At 58.5% G+C, this 21954-nt stretch overlaps 1 protein-coding gene across 2 annotated transcripts in view; it reads left to right on the top strand.

Moving 5' to 3' along the window:
• Positions 1-833: 833 nt before the first annotated feature.
• The window catches only part of SORL1 (sortilin related receptor 1), a gene marked incomplete at its 5' end in the record, with an annotated part of 48830 nt that continues 27709 nt past the window's right edge, over positions 834-21954 (top strand). For both annotated transcript variants that reach the window (XM_082493935.1, XM_082493934.1), the window contains 13 exons: positions 834-1040; positions 10250-10366; positions 11309-11434; positions 11969-12130; positions 13507-13574; positions 13697-13877; positions 15878-15979; positions 17234-17403; positions 17578-17770; positions 17959-18076; positions 18614-18687; positions 20431-20519; positions 20629-20807. In XM_082493935.1, the coding sequence (XP_082350061.1) occupies positions 834-1040; positions 10250-10366; positions 11309-11434; positions 11969-12130; positions 13507-13574; positions 13697-13877; positions 15878-15979; positions 17234-17403; positions 17578-17770; positions 17959-18076; positions 18614-18687; positions 20431-20519; positions 20629-20807 (1786 nt within the window). The remainder of the gene's footprint in view (positions 1041-10249; positions 10367-11308; positions 11435-11968; positions 12131-13506; positions 13575-13696; positions 13878-15877; positions 15980-17233; positions 17404-17577; positions 17771-17958; positions 18077-18613; positions 18688-20430; positions 20520-20628; positions 20808-21954) is intronic.

The following is a 21954-nucleotide window of genomic DNA, read 5'->3' as shown; positions in this document are numbered from 1 at the left end:
TGGCATATATGAGCACCCGCGTGTGCAGCTGCAGGTTTGGCCCCTATTTTCCACCGTCACAGAACTGGTAGATAAACGGTAAGAGCGGTACATCATCGGTAGGAGCTGCAGCAACAGAGAGGAGTCGGGCTTTGTTTGGCAGGCGATTTCCATCCCCGTCCTTCCCGGCACGCTGCCCCTGGACCGCATTCGCCCCGCACGGCCCTCTCCCAGCCTGCCCCCGCCTGACGCTACCCAGGGGGCCTCGCTCGGTTCTCACCCCCGACACAGCCACGGGGGACATCGGTGACAACTTGGCCTGCAACGCTCTTACACCTCAGCCTGGACGCTGGCACGGGCAATCCCGCCGCTTCCCGCCGACGCCGGGGTGCTTGAGGCCCACGTCCCGGGTTGGGGGCACACGCCGTGCGCGGGAGGAAAAGTGCCGCTAGGCTTTTCTCGGGGGGTGGCGGCCAAACCTTACGCGTGCCCCAGACGGAAGAGGCTGCAACTCTCTCATTTTGTATTACTTGAGTTTATTACGTTTACTTACATTCCTTTCCATTTAATTTCTTGCCGCCTCATTCCAGTACACCGCAGCACCTTCCGTTTACGTTAATAACTTTCTCTCCTATTCCCTCCCCAGCACCCCAAGCGCCCTCGGGAGCAAAGCGCGCACCCTCGCCGCGGACGGGTGGCGGGGCGGGGGGAGGCCCCGAGCATCCCCCCCGGCGGGGGGCGGGATGCGGGCGCGGAGCGGAGCCGCTGCCCATTGCACATTCTCTCCGGGCGGCGGCGCGCCGCCCCGCTCCGCTCCGCACGGCTCCGCTCCGCCCGGCCCCGGCGGCACGAACATGGCGACGCCGAGCAGCGGCGGGGCGAGCCGGGCCGGCCCGCTCCCCCGCCGGCTCCTGCCGCTGGTACTGGTGCTGCTGCTGGCGGCGGGCGGCCATTCCGCCCTGCTGCTGCTGCGCGCCCCCCCGCCCGCCCTCGCCGCCGACACCCCGCGGAGCCGCCGCGCCGCGCCGCGCCCGCCGGAGCCCATCCAGGTGTACGGACAGGTGAGCCGGACCGGGGGCGGGTGACACGGACGGACGGCCGGGGGGTCGGTGCGGTGCATCCCCCCTCACCCCCCCAAAATACCCGTTACATCACCCCGCGCAGTGCTGCCCCCCCCGCTCCGGGCAGTTGCTGGAAGCGCATGGGGGGGGGACGGGGGGGACTGGGGGAATCGCGGTACCGACCGCGCCGCCGACCCCCGGGTAACCCCCCTGCGGTGCCGGTGCCGCGAGCGGGCTGGCGGGGAAACGGCCGCGCCGCCGCTCGGCCTCGGCAGCCCCCCCCTCCCGGCGGGTCCGCTGCGGGGCGGGGGGCGGCCTGGGGGCGGGGGGGACGCTCGCCGCTCCGACAGTCACCTCCACGCGTGCGGGGGTCGGAGCGGATCACGCGTGGGGATGGCCGGCGTCCCCTCGGCGCCCGGCGGGGCGAGGGCTGCTGGCCGGGCTGCACCTCGTAGCCCCTTCCCTGCTTGCCCTGCTCAAAGTGGCACACGTTTGGGATGCGAGGCACCGCTGGTCTCCGCCTGCAGCTATTCCCACCTCTCCCCACTTCCCCCAGATCCCCCGCAAACTAGTGGCGCCGTGGGGATGGCGTCGGACACCGGCGGGTGCGTTTCCAGCTCGGTAGCTGCCGGGCGGCCAAGGGCACTCGTGGGCTCGCCGGACAGGAGCGTGAGTCCCTCCGGCCGGGGGCGGGCAGCGGCTCTCCACTCTCCACCTACAGATGCTCGCGTTGGCCATTTCTACCCTCGGAAGCGAGGCAGAGGGGGGTGACTTCTGGCAGAGGGCATCGCTACTTGCGAGGCACCGTGCCCTGCTCCGTAAGAACGGCTCCTCTCTGCGTTTCTCATCCAGCCTCCACCGCTCCTTGAAATAAGGGGGTGAGGAGTTCCTCCTCGCAGAATAACATAGAGGCTGCTGTTTCGGAAAGTATCCCTGCTCAGGCTCCGTTCACCGGGTTGTTTGCTGACAGGACTGTAAAGGCCCCCCCTGCCCCCACGTTTCCAGACAGTCGTCACTTTAGAGGCAATGAGGAATTACATGCAGGCTGCCTGGGTGCCGGCTAGGGAAAGCTTCAGCCTTAACGACTCAACTTGATTTCTTATCCATCCACACGCTAGACTACGCTAAGTTGTCCCGCTTGACCCTCCCTGCTTTCGCTGCCCGTGTCCCATCGCGTGCCCAAAAGGCTGCCGGGGGTAGGGGGGGACCAGCTCGCAGAGGGAAGGGGCACTCTCGAGGCCAGGTTTGGAGCATTCCGCACCGTCTGCCTTCACCTCCTAGGCGAACGCTTTCCCTTCTAAGGGCCCAATAATTTCCCCTTTTGACTACGGATGGGACAGGGCCGGCCACGAGGCAGGACTGGCTCTAGAGCCGCCGGAGGGGCACGCGCGGGGCTGGTGCTGCTGCTATAGCCCTGCTCTGCTTCCCCCGTTTAGAGGATGGGAAAAGCTGTTCCTCCTCCCCTGGAAAATCTGCTTCGCCTCCTCTACCTCCTCAACATTTGACTGTTTTTAGCATCACACAGCTACCCCATTTTAGAAAAAATAAAAATACCCAAAACGTAACACTGGTCTCTCCCTCTACAGAAAGACATTTGTAGCACTTCCCCTTTCCTCTCCCTGTGACTTTCCCCTACCCCACCTGCCCGGGTCAGGGAGACGGCTGCTTCGGCAGGAGCAGCGGCGCATCTAAGAGGGTGCGGTAACCCCGGTGCTATCCGGACCGGGACTCATAAATGTTCAACAAAGGTTGCCACTGTTCACTCTTTTCTCGTGGCCTGAAGCTTTCGGAGGGCATTTGTCTGGAAAGTGGAGCTGCTGTCGCCGGTGGCGGGGCACCCGGTTTCAGCCTAGTGTATAAAACCTGGCCCTTCCGCTGCTTTGGGGCGGGACGCACAACATTTAAAACCCAGGTACTGCATGTCACCAGGAAGACTTTATTGACACCAAACAACGGTTCTGAGTTCTCCCGAGCGGTACGGTGCTTTAATAAAAGGCACGAGGAGGCAGCCCGTGTGTCCTCGCCTCCGTTACAGATCGGACCGCGCAGCACTACAAACGCCAGGGAAGCCAGAAAACTGCGTAACGCGGTGCTTTGGGGTCTCCCGCCTCCTCATGAGCACCGAGCGCTTCCCGTGTCCCCTCTCCCCCAGGTCTCCGATGCTCCTCTAATACCACCATAAAAGAGCACAGTGAAATAAACAGTCCTCTCTCAGGGACATCATCATAAGAGGCGGTGCTCGGACCGAGCATCCCAGTGCCGTGCGGCTGCGGTCCCTTTTCTGGGACGCATCCCGCTCCCGTGCGTTTGGCAGGTTGCTCGGCCATATGCTATGAACTGGCTCGTGCCCCGAAACACCCTGCCTTTCCCCAGCTCTCGACTGCGGTCCCCACGCGGCCTCGTGGTATGACACAGACCCCGGCTCAGCTCTGACGCAAAGGAAAGCGCAGCCCGGGAGGTCGGTGCTGCCGGTCACTGCCGCGGGAGACATCGCCAGGGGACCGCAGCGAGGGAGAGGGACGCGGCGCCCCGGCCAGAATCCAGGAGGGAAAGAACGTCCAAACCCTTTGCGGCTCCACGGGAGCCAACCGCAGCTTACTCGGCACCGTCAGCGACAGGCTGGGAGCCCTCTTGCCCTAGATACCAAAGACACAAGGACAAAACGTTACTTGGATTCCTCTTCCGGATCCACACCACCCATCGCATCCTTACGCCGTTTGCACTTGTGGATACAGCACACCTTTTCGGGAACCTCGCCGAACGACAAGACCGGTAGCCTAAACCCCTGTGCCTCCGTGACTTTGCCCTGGCTTCTCTGACTCCAAAGCACTGGCAACCGAGAGACCAAACGCACGACTCCAGCGACCGGCAGCCCCGAGACAGAGCGCGTTTTGTTCCCCTGCGCCGCCCTCACCTCTACGGGACTCTTGGCGAGCGTCACAATGGACAGACCGTTACAAAGCAGGCACCGACACGTGACAGGTCTTTTCTAGGACGCCACCGACAACAGAGAAACATCCCCAGGGCGACACAACGGCTGCCTACACGATCCCCGGGGCCGGTGGCGCTCCCCAAACCTCTTCCAACAAGCGCGGCACCGCGCCCTGCCTTCCTCTCCCCGGCGCAAGCCTCTGGCTACCACGGCCGTGCTTCACCTGCGGTCCGCCCTTAACAGCCTCCCTGCCCTTGCCTACGCATCCCTGCTCGGCCCTGGATGCAGGTACTCGGCTCCCAGATTTCACCTCGCTACAGTACGTCCCCACCACGCACATCAATCCCGTCCCCTCCTGGGGGAAAGCCGGCCACGAACCGCATCGCCTGCGAGGACTTCGCTTAGTGCAACAAGCAAAGAACATAAAAGTAGCCGTTTCGGCCGCCTACCTGCATGCTGGGACGAAGCGTCTTCCGTGACCGTGAAGCTGGCTCTCTCGCGAGTGTCGTGTCGTAGCCGCGACAGGCAGCGAGGAGAAGCGCCGAGGCGGGAGGCCGGCCTCTGTCTTGCCGGTCCTGAGGGGCGAGAGAGAGGATGGCGGTTACGGAGTGCATTGACGCTGCTGGGCCGCTAATGCAGACACACGGGTCTAACCTTCATCTGCAAACATCCCTATCCCTTCTTTGGAAGGGGCTTATCCAAAACATCCCCCGAATGCATGCGACGCACAAGAAACCTTTCCCTTTGACCTCGCGGGGACAAATGACATCTTATCTAACCGCTGGCAACCCCTGCGAGGCCTCACGCCGCTCCCCACGCTCCCGTCGCCTCTTTGCCTCCTCGTCCCCTCAGCCGGCGTTCCTGCCCGCCCTCACGGCAGCTCGTCTCCTTCCCTCCCGGCAGGACCGACTTCATCGCTCTCGAGCTTCCTGTTTCCTGGTGCTAACCAATCCTGCCTTTGGCAAAAAGGACCAGGTTTTCACGATTTCCAGCCCATTTACTACTAAGTGACCTTTTATCAGCCCACCGGCTTGACCTTACTGCCCCTCCCCCCACTGATAAAGACCTCAGATGACCTCCTCAGCTGCTAGCGCTCGGAGGACCGCATGCTGCCGCAGCCTGCATTAGATTAAAACCGACGCCGCACTGTGATGCCACTCAGAGATCTTTATCTTTAGGACAAGTTTTTCAAGACAGCCGAGCAGATTTTGCCTCCCATTAACATAATGCCACCGCATTGACCTTGTGCAGGAGACGTTAGCACCTCTGCCTCTGTGGCACTGCGCGTTTGCAGAGCGCTCAGCAAAGCGCCGCGTGCCACGTGAGCTTGGGTTGTGCTGGCGAGCTACCCTAACCCACTGTTAGCGCCGGGTATAAATAGGGCCTGAGCAGAGAGCGCTGAAGCGTCTCTTCGTTTGAGACCCTTAGTGCCTCCTGGATAGGGAGCCCGCCTTAGCTCCCTTCCCTCACAACCTGCGGAGTGGCAAAGAGCCTCTCTTCCTTCCGAGGAGACAGGAAAGTGCCTCCCAGGGTCAATGCCACCCAGCTATGCTAACGGAGACTTCCATCACGCTGCAGCGGCACTGACCCGTATTTCATTTTGACGGGGTTTGCCAGCCCGGCCGAGACCTTCCCAGATAAGACTTTAGCCTTCTGCAGGTGCCCTGGGTGCTGATGGGACATCCCGGCACAGGTCTGGCCGCGGGCTCCCAGACCCCCTGTCATTTTCATCCTTCCTGGCGTCGACAGGTACCCCTCCCCATCGCTGCCCCTGCCCCTTATCCCGCCGCCTGCTTTTGTGCCCAAGCTTGCCGGCAGAGACGGGGTCTCTGGGAGCCAAGCGGTTCCTGCTCCCGGCACCATGGTGGCTGGGAAAGGTATTTCCGGTTTTATTTCTTGTTTCCCCTCCGTCAGGTTCCTAGCAGACCCTGCTGTTGGACTAAGCGAGCGTCGCCGTGTCCGTGGGGCATCGCTTAAGCGTTCTGTAGCTCTAATGACTAGCTCGTGGCACGCTTCACCGGCAGCGCCTCAGACCTTTTGTGCAGCCTTCCTCCGTGCCTCGGTGATGCCGTGGCTCTCCTCGGCGCTCACCCAAACTGGCCGGGGCAGCCTCGATTCCCCGCCGCCCCCCGCCCCATCAATTTACTAAGAGAGCCCATCTCTGGGACACTCTCACCGAGGGACCTGCTCGTTTCTGGGGGGAACGGGGCTCCGTCGTCGAGCCCGGTCTTCCCCCTCTCTTACCCTTTTCCTTTCTCCTAGAAACAACAGCTAGCGGAGAGCTCTGTTGGTGGCAGCTGAGAAAAAACAGCTCTGCCACCAGATGATTTCAGTATTAACACAATTAACATGGGCCTGGCGCGCTCTGCGATGAGTCACCTGTGTTTCATATCAATGACTTCAGAGCCTGGCATTTTCAGTCCAAGCCACAAGCAGCGTTACGGCAGGCACAGACTGTATTTTAAAATATCGTGGCAGGGCTAGAAACAGATGCTCGGGAGCAGAGCAGAAGGTACAGTCATGAAGCTTTAGCGGGAGCGCACGGGGAACGCGGCGTGCCGGGAATGCAAGAGCTGCCCCGTGACGCTCATCCGCCGTGCCGGCCTATTGCGTAAGCTCTGCCGGGGGGAGGCAGAAGAAACGGGGACAAAAGCCCGGCGCTTGTCCGCTATGGCTTCCAGTGAGCCGGAATGAGGAGGAGGCTAGCGAGGGCGCCTTGCCTTTGAAGCCCTGTGCTAACCGAGCGGCGGCTTCGCCTCTGACCCCTTTCAGCTGTCGCTTTCTTTGGCCCCGTGCTCACGCCCTCGTCTAACAGGTACCAAACACTGAGCTGATTCCTCTTCTGCACGCATCCCCCGACAGCCAAGATCCAAACCGCCGACAAAACTCTGACGGTTCTGGCAGCTTGTCACAGCCGCAGAGGCCTGTTGCTCGCCAATACCCTCCCTTCTCTAGCTGCACTCATAACCTGTTAACTCTTCAGAAATTCCCTAGGAACCGCATTTGTTTGCAAGCATCCCATTTCCAGTTACATAACCAGCACGGGAAAAAACACATAACTAATCCCTGGGAGACTTTTTTCTGCACACCCTCAATTTGACGGCGTCACGCCTCAGCCCCCGCAAAGTCGGGCTGCATCACCTCCAGATTAATAATGAGAGCCTGGCTCGAGCCATGGTCCGAGTCCCGTAGCCGGAGCGGTAACTCCCAACAGAGCAAACCCATTGGCACGCACAGTTAACTCCTGAGCCCGCTTAGGCACTGGAGTAGCTCAGCACCGCACGCGACGCACCCTGATCTGCTCTCCTCCTGCCGGTCATCGCCTCGGGAGGCTCGGCGGGGCAATACTGCTGTCTCCGCACGGCACCACGTGTCCGGACAACGTTCCCCCTCCCAGCCCGGCCAGGGAGCGCTCAGGCTCCGGCTGCGCCCCTGGAGCCGTGCACGAGCTCCTACCTGCTCTGGGACGTGCTCCCGTGGGATGGTGGCTCCGGGGGCTGTCTTCTCGCCCCGTTTCTGGGGGGGGAACCATTTATTGGAAGATTCTGTTAACGAAAAAAATAATACATATAGCGTGAGCAAAGCTAGCAGCATTAACTAGAACTACAAGCAGCCTCCGCTATGTCTTGGCTCTAGTTCTCCCCTCCTGGACTTCATTTGGCACCTTACATCTTAGGAGGACAAATTAAAATTTCATGCATATTTCATATATGCTTAATCACTTGGCAAAGACCAAAACGCTTCCCCATTAGGTGGAATTTATACTAACTGCTGTTTCGATTAGGCACCGGGCATTGCCCGTCTGTAGATTACGCCGGCTCCCGGGGAAGGTTTCCCCCATTAGGGGTGGTGGGGGACTCTGTGAACGTGGGCTCCTGCCAAACGAGCCTCCTCCGGGCAAACGGGGCAGGGCTACTCGTGTCGGGGATAACAACAGTCTTATGGCAAAGCTCTTTCACAGACCACGTCCCTGTCGATGGGACGTTGGGTGCTGTTCACCGGGGACACAACACTGTGCTGCTGCCTGGACAGCAAAGGCTCGAGGCTCTGTTTGTTTCTCCCCTGAGCTATTTGGGTCCCTGCGCAGCTCCCCAGGGCTGCTCGGCATCAGGCTGCGGTCTCCCACACCCGCAACCGGCAGAGCCGACCGCATGGGGCTCCTACACCTGAGACGCTGCTGCACGAGCCCTTCTCGGGGGACTTACAGCTTAAGGCATATCCTTCTGGTGGCTTCTCTTTCTTTACCACCCTCAGTAAGACATGCTTGAGCGGTCTTTGGCTATTCATAACCTTTCTGCTGTGTACTCTGTGCTGCTCTTCCTCCCTCCTACCAGGGAACCAAACCTTACCTGTGGCTGCTTTGGCCTTTATATAGGGACTCTGCCCTAATTAGGCTGTCTGAGGTCACATGGCTCCTAACGAGTAACAAAGCTCAGCTGGCTCCTTCGAGCCCAAACAAGATGCCCCTGGTCTTTGGGTTTTGCTACGCCTCCCAGGTGTCCCTGCTCTGAGGAGGAGCTTCTCGGGGCATCGCTATCTCTTTTCACCCACAAAAAAAAAAACAAACAAACAACTGTAGAGATTTAGTGCAGAGGTTAAGGCAAGACGCAGGTAGGAGTCTCCTGTGGTTTTCCTGTTTTTGAAACTCTCCTACTGTTGGATTTCTTGCAGAAAAAAAAACCAACGAGCGCTGCTGAAGTTGCCAAAATTGCCAGAGAGGTGGTGACAAGCCCCTCTTGGCTGAGGGGGGCCGGGGAGCACGGGCACATCTACACCGGCCTTCCTTGCGGGAGCGGGCAAATCTCCCTCATGAGGAGCTGTCCCGGGGAAGGGAGCCTGGGCAGAGTTGCTCGCTTCTGTCTCTGAGCGCACGGCGACGGGCTCCCCCTCGCTATCCCCCTCCCCTCCAAATAACACCACCGCTCCAGACAGGCTGATAGACCCAGCCCTCTGCCTGAGGCCGGCAACCTCAGCCTGGAACCCAAAAAAACCTGCACCCAAAATAACTGCTGTAGATGTCAGAGGCTGAGAGGAGGTTATTCTGCTTTTACAGGATGGGAGGGGGGCTGGGAGCTCAGAGCCGCTCCGGATTTGAGCCCTGAGGCTGTATGTTGGCTGTCTGGGTGGGCACCAGCAATTCCTCCTTCCCCGCCCTGCTTCCCTGCATCCTCAGACAGCATCGTGGCTTTTTTCCAGCGGGAGCGCAAGGCCACCGCTGCTTGTTTTCTAGCGGATGCTGCCGCCTGACCTACATCTCTGCTGCGTTTGCTATCTGCGTACTCCGACGTGGTCTGCCTGGTGGGGGGGGGGTCTCTGCCGGGGCGGCAGGGGGTACCGGCCCTGGGGGATGCTCGCTGCCCCCCCTGCTAGATTTGGATTATTTTTTTTCCCCCCCTTGGGTGAGCTTATTGCATAAGAGGGATTTGAGGGCTTCTGCTTCACTTGCCCCCCCCCCCCCCCCCCGTACAACTGCGTTTGTGTTGGAAACTGGCACCTCCTTTGGGTACAGAAGTAATCGCTGCCAGAACGGTGACTCTGTTTCCCTGTGGCCCTTCGCCTAGTCAGCCTGGATTGGCCATTGCTTCTTGGCCCTTGGTTTTAGGTTTGCATTCTCATTGTCCCCCAAACCCTATTTCTCTGTGGGCAAATAAAGGGAAAACTAACCCCTTTAGACACACGCATTTTGCCAGTGTTTACGTGGGGCCATGCTCAAATGTCACCCCGCCAGGAAGCCTTTACCTGTTCGGTGGCTTGCGGCGAGTGCTTGAACACCTGGCCGAGGTGGCTTCGGTATGAGTGGCGGCAGCCCTGGCCCCATGGCACCGTCTGCGTAATCCCCGTTGCGTCGGCAAAAGTTTCCGACCCCCGTCCTGATGAGCGGCTGCTGGTTTGCTTGGCTGTTCTTTAAACGTGGGGGCTTTAAATGAAGCCGCAGGGGGAGGTGCGAGTGCGATGAAGGCACAGCAACCTCAGGACATGGTGGGAAGGTAAAGCCCTCAGAGCCATAGCCGTGGGCTGTGCTGTTGCCGTTTGGCACTCCAGGTGGGAGCTGAGCTCGCCCCAAGCGTGCCCATGAGCACGCCGCCCGGACCCCTCTGAGGTCGGAAGAGCTGAACACACGGTGTCCCTCTGCCGTTCGCCTTCTGCCCTGGGTTTGAAGGATTTTCCCCGAAGCCTGCGTATTCCCCAGGAGGAGCGGTATGAGCGGGACTTTGCTCTCCCACTGCCCCTGCAGGCGATGCCGAGGCTCAGGGTACCCTTCTCCTCGGCGTTGCAGGTCAGCCTCAACGATTCCCACAATCAGATGGTCGTCCACTGGGCAGGAGAGAAGAGCAACGTGATCGTGGCCTTGGCCAGAGACAGCCTGTCCTTGCTGGGTCCTAAAAACAGCGACGTAAGTACCGCAGGCCGGCGCTGTCCCCGGGTGCCTTTGTGGTTTCGGTGCCGGCGGCTGATGAGCTACGGCCTGCCTTTCTCTCCTGTTGTTATGGGTTGAGAAACCCACAACAATTTATTGTTGTTTACACAATTATTCTATCACCCGATGACCCCTCCCCACCCAAAAAAGGGAATCAGGAAAACCAAGGAAACCCGGGGGTTGACATATAAACAGATTTAATAAAATAAGACTAGATAATTAACATTAAGACCGCTAAAGAACCAATAGTGATCCTGATACCATTTTAAAGTATACCAGGATTATACTCAGCCCATTCTATCGGTAGAAGCCGTGCACTCCTGGCAGCGGACAGCAAACGTCAGACGCTGCGAGCGCTGTGGCTTTGGGAGGAAGGGGAGGGCTCAGGGGTCCAGCGCCAGTAAGAAGTTCTCTGGATTGCAGCCATTAAGGGAGAGAGAGCACTTCACAGCAATCTTTCTAATTTATATTCAATTTCATGTTCATGGTATGAAATCATCCTGTGGGCCAACTTGGGTCAGGCGCCCGGGTCTCGCTCCTCCTCATCCCTGCACCCGGCGAGCTCAAAAACACCGAGACCTTGAAACCCACCCACCATAGCTGGCTAGCAAGTCAATATTTTCACAAAGTCCGACACTAGAGTCTTCTAAAAGTGCAGTTCTCCCAAGCATGAGAAGAGAAATTAGTCCTGAGACATGTGTGCTGGGCGGGTGAAATAAAGACCCCCAAGTTTGAGTTCAGAGGCACAAAACCCCAATGTACTATCCTCTGTGTTGCCTGACAGGTTTGAGCCCCGAAAGGCTGGCTCGGGCACTCTGTAAGGCTTTCCCCTCCTGTACTTTTCTGATTTTTCAACCAAATCTGTCAGAAGGGAAGCCAGAGCTTTCCACTCCTCACGCTTGGGCTTCTCCTTGGCAGGTTTATGTGTCGTACGACTATGGGAAGAGTTTCAAGAAGATTTCGGAGAGGTTCACCTTTGGTGGGGGGAACGGCAGTGAGGTGGCCATCGCCCAGTTCTACCACAGCCCGGCCGACAACAAGAGGGTGAGGACACGGCAGGCGGCCCCAGCGAGGCTCATATGCCGTTTATCGCTGCCGATAGCGTGAACACAGCATGGCCCTCAAGCCAGGGCACCCAGGTCTGCGGCCACCCTGACCCACATCCGTGGGTCACGCTGAGAACCTGCCTTTGCGCGGGGCAAGTGCTCGCATGGGCCTTTCTGCTGCGGCAGCGGGGAGGGATGGAGCCCTGCCGTGGGTGGGGACCAGCAGCAGTTTTTGCACGGCCATCTCGCTTCCCGAGAGAACCCTTGGGCCATCCCGCGGGTCCCCGAGGCAGAGGCGGGACATGCCGGGCACGCTGCCGAACCTCCTGTACGGCTCTGCGATGCTCAGGAGCGTCGGAGCGTGGCGAGAGAGGGGGTGGCTGGGGCAGGCCAAGTCCTCTCCTCCAGAGTTTGCCCTCCCACAGGCTCCCCTGGGATGTGGGCCTTCCTTACTGCTCCCTGAGCTCTGCTTCAACCTCCTGGAGACTGACCGCCTGCTTTCCTTCTTCCTTGTCGATCCCTTTCTTCCCAGTATATTTTCGTAGACGCCTTCGTCCCGTACCTCTGGATCACCACCGACTTCTGCAACACTATCCAGGGCTTCTCGATTCCCTTCAGAGCAGCAGACCTCCTCCTGCACGGCAGGAACCCCAACCTCCTCTTGGGCTTCGACAGGTCTCATCCTAAAAAACAGGTGAGCGCTTCTGCTCTGCGCTGCCGTGGCGATCCCCTGGCCCGTTCCGTGCCCCGCAGCCCTTACGGCCTGCCGAGAGCATCCCTACCTCCTGCCAGCGCCACGTGCTTTCGTGCTTTGACCGTCCTGGGTGTCTGATCTTGGAGCCCTGTGTGCAGAGCTGCCCCAACTTAGCCTGGACACCCCTTCCCTACACATCAGGCTGGTTTCTGACCCCTGCTGTGGTGACAATGCTGCATCCCCTGCAGGATGGCTGCCTTAAACATTGCCTTTCCCTTTTCCTTCATTTATGCCGGTCCTTCATCTGCGCTGCTCCTGACCGTATCGATCTCCCCGACTATTGCGGTCGTAACTCGCCGCGAAGCGCTGGCAGCTGAGGCAGGACTGACCTCTGCAGTATTTCATGTGGGCACGTGGTTTGGCGTTGGGTCTTGCATAACAAATTGCTTCCTGAAAACAACCCCTTTTTTTTCCCCCTGGAGCTACCGGCTACAGTTTGTAAATAATTACAGCGCTTTAAGATAGATAGAGACAGAGTAAGCAAAACCCAGAGATGAAACAACCATCCGCCAAGATGTGAAGGGGGACAGTCGAGCAGGTTGTACGCACAGTCCGTACCGGTTTGAGTCCGGTGCTAGCAGGGTGCGTGCCGGGCACCGCCGCTGCTGTCCTGGGGGACGGAGCTGGCCGGGAGCGGTGCCTTCCCCGGGGGGGCTGCTGGACTGGCTGTCGAGGCTGGAGACCGGCTGGCCCATACCGGCGTACCTGCAAAATGGAGGCAAAAATTGCAGCTGATTTGCCACCGTAGCGCTTGGGAAAACCCAGGCGGGTTTCAGGGCTGCGGGCCCGTGGAGGGACGGGGTCTGCAGAGGGGCTGACGTGCCTGCGGGCTGGTGTGTTTATCGCAGCTACTTTTGTTGGCGCAATGCAAGATGCTATCTCTCCTCTTGACCTTCTCCTCACTGATGCCCGCAGATCTGCAACAACAGCGGGTCGCAGGGCTCGGGGCTGTAACAGCCTCCGAGGGGAAGACGGCTCTGCCCAGATATTTACCCTTGCTAATATACTCCATGAGTACATTATAACGAGTTATTTTTATTTCTGAGATCAAACCTGGTGGACTGACAGACAGTGAGAATTCCTTCTGGTAGGAGACTAAAGCACAATTTTTTCCTGCTTGAGTTATCCTCCCGCGGCTAGAAAGACTGCCGTTGCTTTGGGTAGCTGCCACCTAAAGAGAAGTCACCAAAGCAGTTCACGATTTTGCAATGGACGCGTGTCGGTCTTACCTTTGCTGCCCGAGGTTAGGTCTCGTACAGGACTGGGTCTGTTCGGTTGCCCGGTCCCACTGGCATCTCTCACCATTGCCGTTGCAGCTCTGGAAATCGGATGATTTTGGCCAAACCTGGATAATGATTCAGGAACACGTGAAGTCTTTTTCTTGGTACGTATCGCCCCTGTGTGTTACACCCACCTCCTGTCTTCTCTCACCTCTCTCCTCTGGCCTCGTTTGCTGCCCTGCGAGTGCAGGACACGCACCACCACCGCCTCTTTTGTTCTCTCCAGGGGAGTTGAGCCCTACGATAAGCCAAATACAGTGTACATTGAGCGGCACGAGCCTTCTGGGGCTTCGACTGTCATTCGCAGCACCGATTTCTTTCAGAGCCGGGAAAATAAAGAGATAATCCTGGAAGATGTTGAAGACTTCCAGCTCAGGGACAAATACATGTTTGCAACCAAGTCCGTGGTAAGCATCCTGCGAGCAAGTCACTGCCGCGGGTGGCGGTCAATGCTTTGGTACAGTGCCTCCACAGCAGGCAATAGCTCTGCTTTCAGCTGGGGCCTGTGTCTAAAGCGCGGCGAGAGCGTTCGCTAGGGATGACGCTGCTCGCTGCTGTGCCTCGTGGCGCTCGGACCTCGCGTTTCGCTGGTCGCGGAGGTGTCGCTCAGCCTGCCTGCCGCTGCCTTCCCCGCTTGACCTCGTGCCGCCGTGGACAGAGCAACACCTACCGATGCCGCTCTGCTGGTGGGGCTCGGAGCAGCGGCATTTCCCTACGCCTGCCTTCAGCGGGCTGGGCAGAAGTAGGTCAGGCTGGGAAGTGCTGGGACCGGGGAGAAACCCAGGGAAGGCAGGCGAGGGGGGATGTGGCGGAGCAGCTCAGCGGTTAGGAGGCCGCTTGTCAGAGCGGATTACCATCAAACGTGGACTAGGTCCGAGTAGCCTGCCATGCTGCAGCCTGGTAAGAGCTGGATTTTCAGTTTGCTTTCCTAAGGAAAGAGGGTGAGGGTGAGTGCTGGCGGTCTTTTTGGTCCCTCTGCAGCCCAGGCCCCCTGTACTTTCGGGAGCTGTTGGCCGTTTTCAGGCAAACCTGAAAGCAAGCTAGCAATCGTCTGTGCTTTCACTGAGGGCAAGTCCTTTACAAGAGGCAGGACAGCGGAGAGGTAGAGTCCTGTTCCTTCTGGGAGGTACGGAGCACTTTGCCTTTTAGAAGACGTGAGCATTGCTTTCCTCCCCCGCTGCTGCCCTCCAGTCTGTTTTAACGCGCAACCTTTGCCATTTAGGGCTGACTCCTTGCAAAACCCTGGAGCGTTTTGTAGGCGGTAAGCAGCGAGCGTGTCGCCTCCGGCCACCTTAGTGCTGTCTGACGCTGGCAGGGGACATGTTTGCGGAGCACTTTCAGTTCCTCCGAATTGTCTCTGGCAGGTAGTACAGCCTGCAACTCTGGGGGCCCGTCCCCTTGGCGCTGCGCCTGCTCTGCAGCCTGCTGTGGTTTGCAGAAGATTTTATCTAGGCTTGCTGGTGGCGTGGAGTGAAACGTGGGGGATGGTCCGCGCCTCTGCCGCAAAGCCACCGGGCTCAGGGCGGGGGCAGCGCCCTGAAAGCACGGGGCTGGTTGGAGTCTGGACCTTTCCAAGCATGAACTCAATTTGGGGGTTCTTCAGAGTTGTTTCAGCTTCTGGCTCCGGCGTCACAGGGGCCACCGTCACACTTTGTCCAGCAGCTGTAACAACCAGCGTTACACTAAACAACATTGAAATCACCCGTATTCCATGCTGAGGCACGGACCGGTGGGGAACATGGAGGCTCAGAGGAAGGCCGGCCTGGCTGCGGCCCCCTGGTTTGGAACCGACATCCCCGGTCTGGGATCTGGCACGGGCGTCAAACCCCGGCCGCGGCAGGGGCGGCGCTGGGGAGGGGACAGGCCGGGCGGCAGAGGCGCGCAGGACGCCGGCTTCTGCTCCTCGCCGTGGGAGGCGCGGTTGCTTAGCGATGCGGAGCCTGGGAAAATCAGGCCGCTTATTTTTGGAGCCTAAATCTGGGTTTAGGTTCTTACCATTGGCATCCCGTATGAAATAGGTTGCCCCCAGCTTTTTACTTTTTTGGCTTCGTACTGGTGCCTTTCATTTTGCGCAAATCATTAAAAATAGGAAGGAAAGGACAGAGTGCTCTGCAGAAAGAGAAGGATTTAAAACCAGCCTCCTTACCTCCGTTTGACCTGCCAAAAAGGGCAGTTTCTCTCCTTACTGAGAGCTGCCAGCATGGATGTACACCAGGAGCGGGGAACGCTGCTCCCCACGGCCAGTCCCAGGGCAGGCGGCTGCCCCGCTTTGCCTGCACGCAGCGAGGGTGAAGTCCCAGGCATGCGCTTGCGGGTTTGCCCCAGTCTGCCTTTTGTCCGCCGCTGGAGATGAGGGTGATTTCGGGGCTGAGCTCTACTCCTAACGTGTCCCTCTGCTCTGGCGCAGCATTTGCAGGGCAGCTCGCAGCCGCCTTCGGTCCAGCTCTGGGTTTCCTTCAACCGCAAGCCGATGCGCGTGGCACAGTTTGTCACCAAGCATCCAATTAAGGTAAGTGGCCATTTCAAAGACGACCTCCTCTCTGCCTCCTTTGCCAAGGACGCCCTCAGATGTCAACAGCATTTTTTCTGCATTTCACCAGACACTGCAGGAGTTAGAGCCGGGAAGGGACCTCGTATGACCCTGCGCAGCGGGGGTGGGTTAGCTGAGCAGCAGCTCATGTTTGGGTGATGCTGAGGTTTACACGATGGTACTTCATTGTAGCGATTCATGCCTCTGGAGAAATACTGGCATAGCCAGAGCACTGTGCGGGTCAGCACTGTCCTGGGGGTGAGGCTGTCTGGAAAGACACCGTCACCAACTTCCTCCAGCACTGGTGATGGAGGCTGGCAGCAAAACCCAGATACCCAGAGAGGGGCTGAGCTCGGTGCTCAGAGCTTTGGCTCTGCTTTTGGGGACCTTACCTCTTCCCATGGCGTGGGGCACTAGGTTCCACCGGCGTGGCCTGGAGCATCCCTCTTCGCAGGCAGAGGGAGCCCAGGGGGACAGCCAGGCTCTGCAAAGAGTCGGTGATCTGTGAAGCAGACGTGCTGTGGTGTCCCCAGGCTGGCGGGGAGGAAGGAGAGCACGAGGGGTACGCTCCCGGCTGTGAGACGCCCCCGGCCTCTGTAGGGTCCAGGCAGAGAGAGATCCGCCACCGATGGGGGTTGGCACCCTGCGCTGCTCCTGGGGGACGGCCGGTGGGTCGTGCGGGGCAGAGGATAGAGATCGCGGGAGGAGAAACCCAAAACAAAAAGTGGAGGGAAGGTACCCTCTTGCCAAGTGGAACAAGTACAGATGGGTGAAGGAAAGAATGAACTTTCAGCTAGCTAGAAGGAAACAAGTTATGGGCACAAGTTAGAACACAGGAAGTTCCGTTCAAATACATGGAAAAACTTCTTTACGGTGAGGGTGACAGAGCACGAGGGGCAACGGGCACAAATTGGAACCTAGGAAGTTCCATTCAAGGCCAAGAAAAAACTTTACGGTGAGGGTGCCGGAGCACTGGCCCAGGCTGCCCAGGGAGGTGGTGGAGTCCCCTTCTCTGGAGATTTTCCAGGCCCGCCCGGATGCAGTCCTGAGTCATGTGCTCCGGACAATCCTGCTTTGGCAGGGGAGTTGGACTAGATGATCTCTAGAGGTCCCTTCCAACTCTGAAAACTCTGTGATTCCGTGATTCCGTGAAATGCAAAACCAGGCTGTACGTAAACCCTGCGTGTATGCCCACACTCCTGAAGCCTGCTCGCCTGTCATTTCCATCCAAAGGAATATTACGTTGCCGATGCCTCGGAGGACCAAGTGTTTGTGTGTGTCAGCCACGATAATAATCGTACCAACCTCTACATCTCGGAGGCAGAGGGCCTGAAGTTCTCCCTGTCCTTAGAAAACGTGCTCTACTACAGCCCGGGAGGAGCTGGAAGTGACACCTTGGTCAGGTAACGTGGGATGCGCCTAATCGGCTGCGGTACTCGAGAACATCGGCCAAAGTCTTTGTGGTTTTTGGCCGGATTTGATCAAAGCATCGCCCTGATCTCCGGGCTTGGCATTCCCCACCCGCCAGACCCAGGGAGGCTGTGATTCCCGGAGCCCACCTTTGTCTTTCCTCGCAGGTATTTTGCCAACGAGCCCTTTGCGGACTTCCACCGCGTGGAGGGTGTGCGGGGCGTCTACATTGCCACTCTGATCAACGGCTCCTTCAGCGAGGAGAACATGCGCTCGGTCATCACCTTTGACAAGGGAGGCACCTGGGAGCTGCTGCAGCCCCCGGCGCAGACGCGCTACGGGGAGCAGATAGACTGCGAGGTAGCGCGGGGTGGGAAGGGGCAGGGGGCGAGCGCGGGAGAAGCCCCCGCAAAAGAGGCTGAACCGGCAATCCCGCCGCGAGGGAGTCCCTCCTCGCCTCTCCAAGTGGAGAGGGACGGACTAGGTGGGCCGAGGGCACGGGCGAGAGCGGGATGGAGGGTTGATGCCGCTGTGTTTTGCTTTTCCAGTTTTCTCAGGGCTGCTCTCTCCACCTGGCCCAGCGCCTGAGCCAGCTGCTTAATTTCCAGCTGCGTAGGATGCCCATTCTCTCCAAGGAGTCGGCGCCGGGACTGATCATCGCCACCGGTATCGCTTTCCTTCCTGCAGCCTTGTGGGGGCTTGGGGCGCGTTGTCGTCAGCACGCGAGGAACTTGGCAGCACCTAGTTTGTACACGCAGGTTACAAAAATGCAATTAAATTGTGCGTTTTGCTGTCCGTTCTCTGCTGCAGTCCCCGTACAGTAATTGCAGCACGTACATTTGACTGAAGCGAGGTGACGTGAGAAACCTTGCCTGCTTATTCTGATCCTCTTTCCTGCCCCTATCCACGTACGGGGTTTCTTGAACATACCGAAATTCCTGTTTGTCTCGCTCCTTTGCTGAAGAAAACACTGACACGTTTTGTTTCACCATCTCGTTAGCCATAGGTTTTTCCCCAGCTGCTTTTAAAGCTTGTATTAGTCTAAAATATTTGCTTTGGAAGGGATTAGTTTATAGTGTGACAAATCAGCTCCTCAACCGTTGTCATTTCACTCACAGATAAAAATAGTTTAGAGGTGTCTGGCTTTATTTTAAGCGATCGCTTTGCATTCCTCAAGAAGAATGATTTCTCGTGCTCTCCTAGGCTCCGTTGGCAAGAACATGGCAAGGAAAACCAACGTCTATGTCTCGAGCAGTGCCGGAGCAAGGTGGAGAGAGGTAAGGCCGCTCTTTTGCTTGCTGGCTCGGCCGAGTCGGCGGTGCAGCGGGTAGGATGTTGGCAGCAGTACAGATAAGCAGTGTGCGGCTCTGGAGCGTTAAAGGTGACCTCTGCATACGCACATCCGAGAGCTGTAGCTGGATGGTGCCGAATGTCCCTTGAGACTGAGGCAAAAAGGTCTTTAAATGAAGGTCCAGGCGTGGGTTGGCATAGAGGTGAACCTCTCGGTGAAGGTGGTGGGTTCAAACGCAGGGGAGCTCCCTCCTCTGGTTCTTCTTTTCAACTGGCAGGACTTGCCCTCGGCAGGGGCCGTCTGGCCCCTTTTAGACGGGACTGCCAGCCAGGACTTTGTGTGCGAGAGTGTCTACAGAGGCTCCGGCATCTTCCAGAACACTGGGATGTCGCCCTCAGTTTGTGGGGAGTTTGATGCTGTTTACTAAGTGGGTGTTCTGGTCTGCGGCAGCATTTGTGGTCTGCCTGTGCATTCTGCAGCGAGTGTAATATGCTATTCCAACATCTGCAAGCGATTTAATCCTGTGAATTAAGTGGCCTCCTTTTCCTCCCGTAAGTGCTTCGTGGTCTGGGTTAAGGTCTGGGCAGCTGCGGCGGCGGTGGGGATGCGCCACAGGTCTGGCTGCTGCCAAAGCTGGCCGTGGTTCGGAGGCTGAGAGCGGGTGCCTCCCAAATTCCGCTGGGGAGCGGCCGTGGGGAGCCGCCGTTTCTCCCTGCGGGAGCCTTTTGGCAAGACGGGAGCGCTCATGGCCGGGGAAGGGTATCCGAAAGACAAGGTGAGGTGCCAGCCTCCCCTGGCTCGTGGGCAGGTTTGTGTTGGAGTGCAATTAAAACATGCTGAGGAAACGTTGAGCTGCAGTGAACAATGCCGAGCTCCTGGCTGATTCGGGCCCTTGGTATCGCGAGCAGAGGTGCGGAATGACCCAGCACTGCCGTTCCTCAGCTGAGGAGGAGTAACACAACTCCTCCTCTTGGCTTTGGCAGGCGGCAGGCTGGAAGGCTCGGTGCTCTCCAGACCACCAGTGTGGACTCACAGCGCAGAAAAGAAACGAACAATGCATTCGGTGCCCTGTGCAAGCACGTTCCCGAGTGCGTTAGCGTGTCCTGCGAGCAGAGTCAGGCACGTACATGCTCTCTATTTTCATCCTGAGCTGCGCTGGGCTCCCCAGACAGGAAAGCAAAAGTGATTTTGTGTTGGTGGTCACTCGATAGAGCTGGCGATGAGCTTGAATTACAAGTTTCTTTCCACGGGATGGATGTATGAGCTGCTTTTTTTCACGCCACGGCCGCGCTTCTCTTTGAGCCTTCAAGAAGCCTTACAGCCCCAAACCCCACACTTACCTGGGAAGGCGGGGAGTCCCTGCCGAGTGTCTGAAGGGCTGGCTGACGTGACAAAGAGCCGCAGACTCGAGAGAGGGAGCGGTGGACTCCGGCTTTGTGTAATGGCACTTTGTTAATCCCTTCCCTCCCTGCGGGAGGAGCAGATTCCAGGGGGCAGCGCTGCTCTTAATCACAGCTATACGTTGAGGGAAATTGGTCTGGCTGCTCTTGACAGCAGACGTTGGCCCATAAACACTTGAATCTCTGGTGCCTCCAGATATTTGGCTCAGCCCAGACGACCCGAAACATTAGTTCGGGTCAGGCAGCGTTTCTGACAAAGCACGCTTTCCAGCCGTCGTGCTTCTTGCCGCACAGCTCTGATGCACCCCTCGGCACCGTTTCTCTTCCAGGCGCTGTCCGGACCCCACTATTACACCTGGGGCGACCACGGTGGCATTCTCGTGGCCATCGCGCAGGGCACCGAGACTGACCAGCTCAAGTACGTGGCTGGGCAGGGGGACGGCCTCCGGGGCTCGGGCTGGCGCCGGGAGAGAGGGCCCTGCGGCGGGCAGGACCTGCCCCTGGCAGCTTTCCCTCTCTTGCTCCAGGTACAGCACAAATGAAGGGGAAACCTGGAAAACGTTCACGTTCTCAGAGAAGCCGGTGTTCGTGTACGGCCTGCTTACTGAGCCCGGGGAGAAAAGCACCATATTCACCATCTTCGGCTCGTACAAAGAGAACGGCCACAGCTGGCTGATACTGCAGATCAACACCACGGACGTGCTGGGTAAGGGGACGGGTGACAGAGCCATTGCTGACACTGGTTGTGCCGGTGGGAGAGCCATCCTGTCTCCAACCCGTGGCTTTGCAGGTTACACAGCCCTCGCTGAAATCAGCCGGTCCCCACACCGCACGGCCTGCCCTGAGCACCCCTGTGGGTGCCAGTGAGATCTTGACAAACCCTCTCCGGGAGGGCTGAGACCGAGGAGGGGGCACGGGAGAGGTTTTCAGAAGCCCAAAGCGACCCGGAGACCTCAGGCTACAAACCAAACTATTTAGTCCTCTAAGGCTCTTAGATTCCCCCTGAGGCACACAGGAAGTTGGGCGCCTAAATACGAAACAGGCACCGAGAAAACCTTTGGCGGTCTTGCCCTCTGTCCAGTTTTCCAAAAGAGACCCCAGAGAGATGCACTCAAGGCCCGTTAGCAGCAGACCCGGCTGCCCTGGGGGAGCCGGGGGAGAAAGGGCATCGCCTGTGGGGCTGCAGTACCACCGTCTGCATTCGGGTGCTCCGTCCCTCGCATCTCATGTCCACGTGGACCCAGCTGCTAAAGGCGCTCGCATCCCCTGCGCCCTCCCCATACCCTCTCCCTCCTCGCCGAGGGATTTGTTGAAAAGGAAAAAGGAGAAAAAACCTTCTGAAGGCTTGTGCCTATGAATGTTTTATAACCCATTTCAGCTTTGATTGCGAGGCAGCATTTTAATCAAAGAGCAGTTAAACCCAGCAGAGGAATTTGCTTGACTAAAATTTATAACCGATTCCCTTGACGTTTTGTTAGAAACGGATCTGTTTGGTAACCAGAATGACTTCATGTAAATGAGGCATTGCAAATTCACTGTCACCACGACGGAGCTGCTTGTTGCCTCCTGTCACCGAGTGCCGCTGCACACTCTGAGCTGAAATGCTTTCTGCTCTGCCCTTTCCTTCAGGCCGGGGCTTGAGCCTTCAAATCTGGGGGGAAACTGCTTGTTTTGCGCCAGAGGAGGCCGGGAGAGGGAAGGGGCAACGGGCATCAGGGTGGCGCGAGGGTGGGCCCCGGCGTGCCTGCCCGCACTCTGAGCTTCCTGGGGCCCGATGCCACTAGCCCTGGCAAGAAGCCCAGGTTAACGCAGCCTCCTCGGAGGCCGGGCTGGCTGCTTGGAGCCTGCGGCTG

The sequence above is a fragment of the Vanellus vanellus genome (genome assembly GCF_965231255.1).
Source record: "Vanellus vanellus genome assembly, chromosome: 21".
NCBI classification, from domain to species: domain Eukaryota; kingdom Metazoa; phylum Chordata; class Aves; order Charadriiformes; family Charadriidae; genus Vanellus; species Vanellus vanellus.
Note: the sequence above shows the minus strand (reverse complement) of the source record. Positions and strands in the feature narration are given on the sequence as shown.